A 12,500-nucleotide genomic window follows, 5' to 3' on the forward strand; every position below is an offset into this window, starting at 1 on the left:
CACAAATTCCTCCTTTTTCTGTGAAGGAGGTCGTGGCTTGGTGATAGAGTGGCCATAAACATTTTCTTTCGCCAGGTAGCTTGCATAATTCATTGCACTTTGTATGATCTTCAAGGCTCTCAGACATCATCCCCAAGATTTCTACCTCCTTCAAAAAATTATCATATCGCTCATGAGGTAGAAGGCTAACTTGCTGGACAACATTCATAATGACACCATATTGCGAGTATATGTCAGCACATCTCGACAAGGTCAGCAGGAAGCGAGCATTCAGGATTTTGCCAAGAAGCTGCTTTGCTTCAACAGAAACTTTTTATCTTTGCGGCACTGGTGGGATCTTGTGCTGCTTCAATCTTTTTCTACTCAAGACATGATATTATTGCTTGTATATCATGGTGAGTATTCTTGTACACCAACCGCCGGCTGTTAGCAAATCTTGTGTCGGAAAATTTCACGAGGACCTTCAAATGAAGTTTTCAAACGGCAGATGCCTCCACTAACTTTTCATAATTTTCCCCCCAGTTAAACAGCCGGAAAAGCTCCGAACACGTGTCTGTGTCGTTTACAAGCCAAGAAAAGTCTTTTTGCATAAATGCGTGTCAATGAGGCCACTTTTGTGCAATGCATCCCATCCCCACAGAGCAGTGCCGGGCTGAAGGCCATTGAGCTTTTCTAATTCTTTCTCAACCCCCAGGTGAAAGTACTGTCCGTCGAATGACCCACCTTCGATTTGGGAGGACTGGACACCAAAGATATCAAGACCCTTTTGTTTTATATTCATTGCGAGGTCTTCCCCTTTGTGTCCCTTGACGATTGGTTGGCCAAGACTGATGACTTGGATGAGTTCAGGTGCAGCTGGAACAACAGTAATGACTGAAAGAAACTGACGGGTCCTATGCTTGTACGTAGCTTTGTCTGCGGTTACGTTAACTGGGGGGAGATGACCTGTTTGCTGCAACCTTCTTGACAAGAATCTTCTCACTCTTTGATCAACTGCTTTACAAACGAAAGGACGAAATGCTGCAGGAAATAATCTGCTGTGGTTTAGTTCACCAACTTTAGCACCATCTTTCTTCATAAGAAGGACGTCCTCCTCGAAGTCTACATATGGCCGTCCTTTGGTAAACAGTTTCATGCATACTCGTCCAAGGTTCATCCCAGCCTCTTGATTCAGGGTTTTGATTTCTTTTCTTCTTTCTTTCTCTCTTTTTCCAATTTCAGCTTTTCTTTGTGCTGTTTTCCATCAGTACAATGCCTCTTTACATTTTTCTTCAAGATAACGAAAGCACGTGGTAAATATTATTCGTCAAATTCAACACCCAAATCTTGATTGTAGGCGAAAACTCCACCTTCATTAGATAAACCTTCAGTACTACCTGAGTCACAAACGGTGCATAGAAGCTGTCCTTTCTCGGCATTGTATTCAAACCCAAGTCTCAAGTTCTTTTAAAGATCGTGCCACAAGAGTCACATTTTGAATATCTTTATTTGTCATTTCATCAGAACTTTTAATTGTTTTTGGTACACTGATGTTGCGTTTTTTAATCTCTTCTACATGTTGTTACAAATTGTAATTTTTTGCAATGATTTTATCAAGTTTATCTTGATCAGCTGGTTCTATTATTGAATTAACACTAGATGTAGAAGTCGAAGACTCGATGTTCTGTGGCGGAGGAAAGGGTACTTCTTCACATTCCTCAGCAGCGACAGATGGTCTTGATACTTTATTTGGTACTTCGCAATCCAACTGATTTTGGCCTGACAATTCTTTCGTTCTTTTTTCTCCAACTGCGACGTCGTTTGAAACTTTCTCGATGCCCGTGAAAACGAAATTCGCGTCTGTCCATGAGAAGTGAGGTCACTTGAGTTTTCCTCTGGATGTTCAGTGACTAAAGGGCTTTTGTAATTCTTCCGCAGAATCAAGCTTTTGCATACACGGCATCTAATCTTGAGAGTTTCGCTTAACCCAATGCCGTCGGGGAAAATGAACAAAAAATGGGGAAAATGCTGTGCCCATTTTCTATATTTTTTGTGAAATGTCTGCTCATAGATGGCTCTGCTAGTGCTTAGCCACAAAGGAGTCAATTAGTAGACCTTGTGACCATACGTGATTTGAATTGGCGGGAAAAACGTGTTTTTTACTAGTGCTATGGATATCGATGGTGTTATTTTAACATAAACATTATAATTATTATAATGTTTTTTAATATTAGTAACAGCAAAATAAGATAATGTAAAATATTTCGTAAATCAAAGAAAAGGGTGAACGGGCGAGACGGGCAGTACTCCTAACTGACTCATTGGTGACTTAGTACAAGTATAGCCATCTATGTGTATAAACAATCAAACAAGTACTAACAGTGGGCAAAGCACGTGTCTACCCGTCGTATCCGTCGGCAAGGGGTTAAATAAGGTTGTTTTAGAAGCGGTTTATTTTTTTCCAGACATAACTCGAGTTCTTGAAAAATATTACTGATTTGTCTTAAAGCTAAATTTGCATTTTCGTGTCTACAGTGAGTTGTCTTTTTCCCCACCTTCTTGCTATTCGATCAGTAGTTAATTATCACATTTTCAAATTTAATGGATCATATGGTAACCTCCCTCACACTGACGCAACACTGACTGCAATGACTTAAAGATGTTCCCGCCGTTCGCGTTTCCGCCACTGATCAGTGGTTTCCGCTTGTCAAGTCTCTCTTTCAAAAAGGCCTCCTTTCCAAGTCTCCTTGAAGCCCGAACGGGGACTCGAGACAATATGATTTGTAAACAAAATGGCGATATGTTTATTGGCTGGAAGAAATCTTCAAAATAGGTGGTGCTCTGCACAATTAACTGGTGTTTGGGAACGCTAATAGATGCTAATTAAGAAGATGAATCTGGTTACTTGTTTATACTTATTAGCCAGCTTTTTTGGCCTTCAGTTCATATGATGGGAACACAACATGATCGTTTACATTAATAAATGGTGACAGCTCATTATTCAAAGGACAAATATGATGTGAAAGAACACGAGGATGTAATTCAATAGCAATCAGAAACTTTGCCAAGAGCTCAATCAAGATTCAAGTCAACTATTGTTTTACTATCATGAAGAAAACTTAGGATGCATGTAATTTCCATAGCTTTTGAACTTTGAAGATCCAAAAGCACACAGCCAGTGGCCTAACTGAGGCATCTGGGGCTTTAAGGAAAAGCACTGAGACGGCGCCCCTATTCAATAACTGCAAGAAAGTCCAATCCATCCCTTATGTAGAGCATGTTAAACATAATAGCAAAATGTATAAATGGGAATTTTTCTTGTTAACCAGGGGGAGCTTGAGTAACAGAAGCTTTAGTTAAGGAAATTTAAAAGTTTTTGAAAATGAGATGAACTTGAGTGAAGCCTTCAAAACATAGATATAAATTTAAATTGGGGGCCCTAATTATCAAACTTGATATTTGAAAAACTTTTTAGGCAATATTTGACAAATGAGTTGTAGTTTTTGTAAGGGTTTCAGAAATGTGTAACTTCTTTATTTGATGCATTCTACAACCTGAGGACATTAAACTTACACTTGTATGAACTTTCGTTCTGTTGTGAAAAAAAATCGAGAAACAATTTTTGTAATTGCATAGAACAGTTGTTTTTTTTTTCATGTTTTGCTGAAAATTTTCTGCCCGGGTTCCGATACTTTTTGCAGCTCTGTATATGTGTATATAAATACATATATATATACAGGTATATGTATATATATATATGTATATATATGGAAACATATGCAGGTATATGTGTATATATATGTATATATATGTATATATATGCAAACATATGCAGGTATGTGTGTATATATATGTATATATATACAGGTATATGTATATTTATGGTGATATACAGGTATATGTATATTTATGGTGATATACAGGTATATGTATATATATACAGGTATATGTATATTTATGGTGATATACAGGTATATGTGTATATATATATATATATAGATATATATATATATATATATATACAGGTATATGTATATATATGTATATATATACAGGTATATGTATATATATGTATATATATACAGGTATATGTATATATATGTATATATATACAGGTATATGTATATATATGTATATATATACAGGTATATGTATATATATGTATATGTATATATATACAGGTATATGTATATATATGTATATGTATATATATACAGGTATATGTATATATATACACAGGTATATGTATATATATACACAGGTATATGTATATATATATACAGGTATATGTATATATATACACAGGTATATGTATATATATATACAGGTATATGTATATATATATATACAGGTATATGTATATATATATATATACAGGTATATGTATATATATATACAGGTATATGTATATATATCTACAGGTATATGTATATATATACACACCGGTATATGTATATATATGTATATATATACACAGGTATATGTATGTATATGTATATACACAGGTATATGTATGTATATGTATATATACAGGTATATGTATGTATATGTATATATACAGGTATATGTATATATATGTATATATATATACACAGGTATATGTATATATATGTATATGTTTAAATATGTGTATATATCATTATGTGTCTTTCAGGTATTTCCTACATGACTTTTTCTTACTGCGATCTCTCCCTTCCAGGCTACAGTCCCGGGGTGATGGGGCTGCACCCCGGGATGTGGGCTCAGCCCCAGCAGTACCCCATGGTGGCCATGCCGGCCATGCCCGCCATGCCGGCCATGCCGGCCATGCCCCTTCCGCCGCGCCGCGCTGCAACGCCCCCTCAGCTGCAGGCCGAGGACGACACTCCCGAGCCGCCCGCCAAGCGCCAGCGCGTCGGCGCCACCTTCGATTGGGCGCCGGACTTCGATACGTCGCTTTTTGAGCAGGAGAAGCACGAGACGAAGGCGCGATTGGTGGCGCCGCCCCTGCTGACCCCGGCCCCCACCCCCTCCCCCGAGCAGGAGCAGCCAGAGGACCTCTCCGGCGCCCAAGAGAACGACCCACTCGCCGCTTCGCCGCCGCCGGCCTCGTACTCGGAGGCGCCCCACGAGCTGGAGGCGGCCCAGGCCACGCCGTACCTGCCGAAGCTGGAGCCTATTTCGCCTCCCGAACCTTCGGAACACCGACCGGACTCTCCTGAAGGCGGAGGGGAGCCGCCGACACCGGTCCTACAGTACACAGTCAGTCCTCTCACTCCCGACAGCGGCGCCCCATCCCATGCTCTTCAGACCCTGCATCCGCCCCATCTGCAGCAGCCGCAGCACCAGCCCGGCGCCCAGCTTCACCTCCAGACGCACCCCCACGCAGAGGCGCTGCAGCAGCCGCAGCAGCTCCAGAATCCGCTCCCCCAGCAGCATCAGCAGCAGCACGAGTCGCACCCTCCGTCGCGGCTCATGCCAGAGTCGGTTCACCTTGAACAGCTGGGCACGGTCACCATCAGCTCGGCGTACCCCGTGATGTCGCACCATCCCGCCTCGCACGCGGAGGCGCTGCAGGTCATCCCGAACGAGTCTCAACACCCTAGTCATCACCACGCAGCGCTGCACCACTCTAGTCCTCACCATCACGAGAGTTCCTTCCCCGGGGACCACCAGCGCCTGCAGACCATCCAGGAGCAGCAGGTCATTCCCATCGCGTATATGGCGGCGCCCCAAGACGGGGCCCAAGGCGCTGCCGTCGGCGAGGGCGGCCACCCGTCCTTCCGGCCCTCCTACGCCGGGGAGGGGCTTCCGGCTCCCCCGCGGCGGCGCGTGGTGCGCACGATGTCCAACTACAAGTACACCCGAGAGAAGAACGCCGAGTGCTACATCTGCCACAAGAAGTACGAGAGTAAGTACAAGCTGAAGCTACACATGTACTCGCACACGGGCGAGCGCCCCTTCGTGTGCGAGGTGTGCGGGATCGGCTTCACCCGCGGCCCCAATCTCAACGCCCATCGCCGTGTGCACTCGGGGGCCAAGCCGTTTCCGTGCACGCGTTGCGGCCGGGGCTTCCGCCATCCGTCGGACCGGATCGTGCACATGGTGACGGAGGTGTGCACGCGTGTGTCCCGCCACGTGCAGGCCACGGCGTCGGGCGGGTGGATGTGCGGCGCGTGCGGGGAGGAGAACTTCGAGTCTGAGGAGCAGGCGGAGAGGCACGCCCGCCAGCACGAGACGGGGCGCGCCATGGCCTGCCCGGTGTGCCTGCAGAACTTCAAGGGCTGCAAAGCGCATCGCCTGGTGCGCCACGTCCGCGAACACCACCCAGATTACATCACTAGTCTGGGCCTGTAGGAGCAGCTTCTGTAGTGTTTTACGTTGTGCTTGTCGTTTGATGCTTGTTAATCAGGTAACGCCTTACTTTGACCCTGTGACACCTGCCGCTTTGTCCTCGCGACCGATGGCGTGGCAGGACCTGTTTTTTACCAATACATTAATTTTATGTGTATTTCGCACTTTTATTACATGTTGCCTTTTCCTACTCCTTCCTCATCAGTCAGTGTTCAAGAACCAATAAGGTAACAAGCTAAAAACTATCAGATGTTTCCTTAAACTAAAATTTCTGTTAAAAATAGTTTGGAATGAAACCGTAATACAGAGAGGTTGGGAAAAGAAACAATGTATACTGCATAATGTTATATATTGAAAAATACAGAGATTTACAAAGATCACATTTCTTACACATCCGCATGCATTACAAGTTACATACATAGATTACATAAATATTAATGATTAAACTTGGAGATACAGAAGAAAACCGAAGACAAAAGCCTTGCGCCTCGAAACACGAGTTCGAAGTTCAAAATCGGAACGCAAGCTATTGAAATGACATTCGACGTGACTATTGTATTATGATATAATCAGTTTATTCGATACATCACAACTTGACTGTTGAGTTGTATCATAAACTGTTCATTTGAAATATACAATCTTGAATGTTGTAATATCAATTCATAAAGTAAGAGAATGGAAATGTAAATTGAACAAGTTTGTTTAAAACTACATTAAACACAGGTCAATATCCAAAATTGTTGTGCAACTTAACCGATTAATATATCAGTTGCAATTGTAATAGAGAGCTTAAGGACGGTGTTTTCGGTGCTAACGTTCCACGAAAACAAGTCCTTTTTATGTTGTTCTGTTGCCGCAAATCCTGATAGATGTGATAATTTTTGCATTCTCTCACTCTCATTCACTCTCACACTCTCACTCTCTCACTCTCACTCTCTCACTCTCACTCACTACCGCTCTTAATCCCTCTGTTATCCTAACACTTTTTCCTCACTCTCATCCCCTTCAGTTATTTTCACCCCCACTGGTATTTCTTCTCACTCTTCTTCCATATTCACCCTCTCTGTCATTCTTTCCCCATCTGTTTCATCTCTCCCTATCCCTCCTCCCGTCTCCGTGCCCACTCAGTTAACACTCACACACTCTCCACTTCCCTCTCAACCCCTACCCTTCCACACGTTTGTATACACACATACGTACGTACACATGGATGCTCACGGATACACACATACACACATGTATACACATTTACCCCACGTATACATACTATACACACACACGCACATGGGACAGCGCTCTGCATGGAGAGATTACAATAAGTTAACTTAGGGAACCGAAGGGCCGAGGAGGATTTCAGTCAAAGTCGAGTTTCCTGAAGGAGCCCTCGGTGCCGAAGAGATCAGCCGTCGTCTTGGGCTTGCCGGGGCGTCTCGACTCGTCCGCCGTGTGCCTCTCGTCCTCCAGGAACCAGGCGCGGTGTTCGTCCATCTTCCGAAGCCACGAGTCTGAGGAAGCAGGGAGGAATGTGAGTGAGGGAGAGATGGGGATGGGAGGTCGGTAGGGTAATGGGGATGGTGATGAGGATGGAGATGAAGGGAAAACGTAAAACAGGCGTCTTTTAACTCCCTTAATTAAAGATTATTAGCCTTCCCTGTCTCTGGCTTTGTATATCAACGTTTTTTTTTTTTTTTAGGCCATGGACCCACCCTTGTAAAAAAAGGAAAAAATGATTACCATTTCCCTCCCCAACACACTCCAGGCTTACCATAACCAGTAATGAAGATTTTGTACCCCTATTAGGGGTAATGAAGCTTGCTCCTTTATCAACTAGTTCCACTGATTTCAGTACCCTTAGTTTTCTGACCCCAGGCTCTCCTTTGGCCACGACTCTGAACACTACTACTACCTCCTCCTCAAAAGATCTAACTGGTAAACTTATTCCTGCTCAACCTCACTTGTACTGGGACGGTTTCCATCTCCCTAACTGATTGCCCTAATATTCCCTCCAAAGGCCGCCGAAAGCTCTACACCGATATTGATATTACCTTACGTAGACAGTGAAGTTTATATTGACCATATCGCCCCTACCCCTGTCAGTATCAGAAATGTTAGCGTTTTTGCCATCCTACTAAGCAATGTCGCTCATTAATTTACCTTTTGATCTTTGCCCACATCACTACTACACTTTCCTATAGTACTATGTGACCTTTGATGTCTAGCACACTTACTTTGCCTTGTAACCATTAACCATCAGCCATTTTTTTCTCTCCCATACTTTTTTTATCCGCTAATCCAAACAACGAAACATCTCTAACAATTACTCTCGGCAATACAGCCCTCTAATCCACGCACCTGCAATTTCCTGGATGGTTCCCGCCGAACCCCCGTATTCCGACGGCAGCATCTCACGGGGGAAGAACTTGCACATTCCGTCAATGTTACTGCCGTGCATGTGGATCTGCAATGGCGAGGAGTGTTAGGGCAAGGGAGAGTGAAGAGGCCGGGGCGGAGGTATGTGGGATTGTGATGAAATGTCGAGTAAAGAAATGGGAGAAAGGCAAATGGGCATAGAGAGAAAGAGAGAGGGGAAGGGAGACACACACTGACTGATGACGAACATCATTAACTGACTGGTTTCAATGACTGAATGACTGACATCACTGACTGAAATACTGACTAACATCACTTTGTTTCATTTCCACCAGAAATACTCACTCTCTTCTTCATTTTCTCCCGCATCAAAGGCTTAAAGAGGTTGAATAGAGCATCGAATGCCTGCGGGGTGTTGATGTAGTGAACACCCTTGGGCCGGAAGGGGTAACCTTCCTGAGAGCAGAACCAAAAAAAAAAAGTTAATTGATTAGAAGGTCTGAAAAGGAATAAAGGAAAAAATAGAATGCTAAATGAATAAATGAATACACAGATACATCTACAAATAAGAAGATAAATACACAAATAAGTAACTTTGCTAGATATTTAAATCTATTCCGGAAAATCTTAAGTATAATGGCACAAATTTGTTTTATGAAATAGACCCCCCCAATCCTTTGCCCGTTGTTGTCGTTAGGGGGCTTAGGAGACGAAGACTGAGACCCAATGATGGGGAACTCCTCAACCTTGGGACTCAGCCATCGACTCAACTAATTTTGCTTAGTCTTTTTTCCCACTCATACTTTTCGTTTCAGCTTCTTCATCAATCCCTTCTACTATCCACATCCTAAGGTGTGAGAGCCGTGCTGAAAGGATGAAAGGCTGACTTTATGTCAGTCCTGAACGGCCTGAGGGAACCATAGGCACGGTATTCCCCTGCCATACCTAGCCCTTACCCCTCAAGGGGACCCTGAGGGGTGGACTATTTTTTTCCCCAACATACTCCAGGCTTATCATGGCCAATAATGAAGACATAACCCCAATCTTAGGGGCAATGAGGCTTGCCCCTTTATCAAATAGCCCCAATCCCAGCTCTCCTTTGACCACGGCTCCGAACACTGCAACAACTCCCCCATCATCAATGCATACTAGTACAGTATCAACCCTAATCAACAACCAACCCCCAGGAGACATTTCTACTCTCCCAACATGCTCAACTTCAACACCTTTACTCCCACAACCTTCATCAACCATCCCATCTCCCCTTGTTACTACCTTACAACCTTATTACCCACCTCCCCGTAACACTACCCCCCTCAACACTACTCCCTCCTCCACACGTCCCCGCACTTCTACTACCCCCACCTCTACAAGAATCCTAAATACTCTATTTAGCCCAGCCAAATGGGACCGATTTTTCGTGATCCCTCCCCACAGCTCCCTACTCTCAAAACACCCTCCTCTTCCAACAATGCCTCCAAAAACAAAAACAAGTAGGCAAAGTCTCTTTCCGTAGCCGACGCGACCACTCCCGTCTCGTCACAGTAACAACTGAAAAGGAAGCTATAGCATTAACAAAACCAACTGATCTATGCGGTAATCCCATCCCTACAGAACCTCATCCAACCCTCAATACTTGCACTGGAACTGTTCTATCTCCCCAACAGATTACCCAATCCATGACAAAGAATGGTCAGATTGTGGAGAGGACTTACTCGCTTGTCTCACAGACTATGATGCAACATATGTACAATGATACTCCATTCCTCCCAGAGGAAATCGTAAGAAATCCATCAACATTGCCAAAATTACTTTCCGTAGACATGACTTTCCCTTTAATGTTTACATAGGCGGGGAATCCCTACCTGTCCGACCATACCAACCTCCTCCTCGTCAGTGCCCAAATTTTTGGCATTTAGGACATCCTGCCAAACATTGCCGTTCCACAGCCAGATGCCCGGTATGTGCCCAACCTGGCCATACTCGATCAAATTGCTCTGCACAATCACGCACATGTGCAAACTGTGGCGGCCCCCATAATGTATTTTATAGAGGCTGCCCCACCTACAAATTTGAGTCTGAGGTAGCAACTCTCAGATTCAGACTTGGACTCACTCTACGTGAAGCCAGACAGGAAGCACGTCGACAAGGCTTTTCTCTTACCCCCTACTCCAGTAACGTCGCTCACTCTGCCAATCCCCCTACCTCCCAAGCTCCTACACCCTCTCCTAAACCCAACCCCCCTCCATCTAACTTCCCTTCTTCTACCTCCTACCTTCCCCAGTCAAATTCTTTTGCCATCCTAAACCCAGACACCCCAATCTCTACTACAGCCCCAACACCTTCCCCTCTCCCTCCCCGCACTACCCGCAGCAGACAGAATAAACGTTCCACCCCCTCTTCCCCTACCTCACAATCACCTCCACCTTCCTTTGCCCCTATTCAGACACCAGACTTCTCTTCCCCCCCTCACAAGAAAACCTTTATCTCACAAAACTCCCCAACCAATTCCACTACAGAAACTCTTGAAGATATCCAGAACTACATAATCGAGTCCCAAACTAATACTCATCCACCTTCAAATTCTACAACTCCCGCTCCCTCCACACTCAAAGTGACTGTCGATATCCATCCTCCTCCTACTCATATTCTCCCTACACCCAATCCTCCTACCCCATCCCAACAAAACCCATTCCCCCTGACTCCAGCCCCACCTATTTTAACCCTCCCACTATCCCCTCTATCCCTTCCACTCCCTCCTGGATACACACGTGAAACCCTCATGTCACAAGTACCCTCTTCCCCAGACCCTCTACCTCCCGACACCCCTCCTGAAACAACACCACCTCCCCAACCTCATTCTTTATCACACCCTCTAGCACCTTCCCCTTCAAATTCTTCAACACGCACTGCAATCTTTGCCAGTAAATCAACGAAAGTATAACTATCCTTCATTGGAACATTCGCAGTTTCCGAATGTTCCTCTTTAAGTCCCACATATTCTATTGTCATGCCCACGTCCTCCCTACATAGACATCCCAACTTATCAGACATCCTTACAGAATCTCACACTTTCTGCTTTGACAACCTGTTTTCCTTCCTCAAACGCATATATATCCTTAACTTGATCTAACCCCTTTACATTACCTCATCCGACCCTAACCCATTCACTCACCAATTCCTTAACCCAGCTTTAACAACTAATCACTAACCCAACCATCCTTCACAAACATTAACAATAGTGCTATATGACCTTAGATGTCTAGCACATTTATTGCTTTAAACCATTAACCATTAACCATTTATGAAATAGTCCACCTTAATTTTTTTTTTTTTTTTTTTTTTTTTTTTTAATGAATGGGTTTATTGCCTACAATATTTTGTTCTTATTTACCTATCTATTTACCTCTCTGCTCATCTGTTTTATTTACCTATCTATCAATCCATCCAATTACCTATATATCTCCCTATCATTATCACCAAAGGAAGAAAATGGAATACTCTCTTATCAAGACATATCAACTTGTTCTCTTGAGTATACCAAGCTCATTTCTCTCTCTTTTGCTTCTGCTAGTTGACTTGAGATAACACATGACCTTTGCCACTCTGATAATATATTAGTTGACAGTAACGATTACATGCAAAATTAGCATGTCTGATAAAAAAATTATATTGGAGCAGGAACTGTAGTATTTCTATCTATATTAAAAAAAGGGCTGATAAAATTCCTTTCCGTGGTGATTTTGAACATTCGCATTTACTATCCCAAAAAAAAAAAAAAAAAAAATCTGCCTAATGAGATCACATTCACCATCATT

At 43.5% G+C, this 12,500-nt stretch overlaps 2 protein-coding genes across 5 annotated transcripts in view; one reads left to right on the plus strand and one right to left on the minus strand.

Annotated features, from left to right (window-relative positions):
- Positions 1–6,485, plus strand: part of LOC125027604 (bromodomain-containing protein 4-like) — an 18,271-nt gene extending 11,786 nt beyond the window's left edge. The window contains exon 2 of the mRNA XM_047616715.1: positions 4,679–6,485. Within this exon, the coding sequence (XP_047472671.1) occupies positions 4,679–6,315 (1,637 nt within the window). The 3' untranslated portion in view covers positions 6,316–6,485. The remainder of the gene's footprint in view (positions 1–4,678) is intronic.
- Positions 6,486–7,473: 988 nt separating this feature from the next.
- The window catches only part of LOC125027605 (alpha-tocopherol transfer protein-like), a 17,446-nt gene continuing 12,419 nt past the window's right edge, over positions 7,474–12,500 (minus strand). For all 4 annotated transcript variants that reach the window (XM_047616719.1, XM_047616718.1, XM_047616717.1 and 1 more), the window contains exons 5-7: positions 9,028–9,138; positions 8,665–8,770; positions 7,474–7,817 (exon numbers count right to left, since the gene is read on the minus strand). In XM_047616719.1, coding sequence (XP_047472675.1) covers positions 7,666–7,817; positions 8,665–8,770; positions 9,028–9,138 — 369 coding nt within the window. In that variant the 3' untranslated portion in view covers positions 7,474–7,665. The remainder of the gene's footprint in view (positions 7,818–8,664; positions 8,771–9,027; positions 9,139–12,500) is intronic.

The sequence above is a fragment of the Penaeus chinensis genome, chromosome 7, assembly GCF_019202785.1.
Source record: "Penaeus chinensis breed Huanghai No. 1 chromosome 7, ASM1920278v2, whole genome shotgun sequence".
In the NCBI taxonomy this organism is placed as follows: Eukaryota; Metazoa; Arthropoda; class Malacostraca; order Decapoda; family Penaeidae; genus Penaeus; species Penaeus chinensis.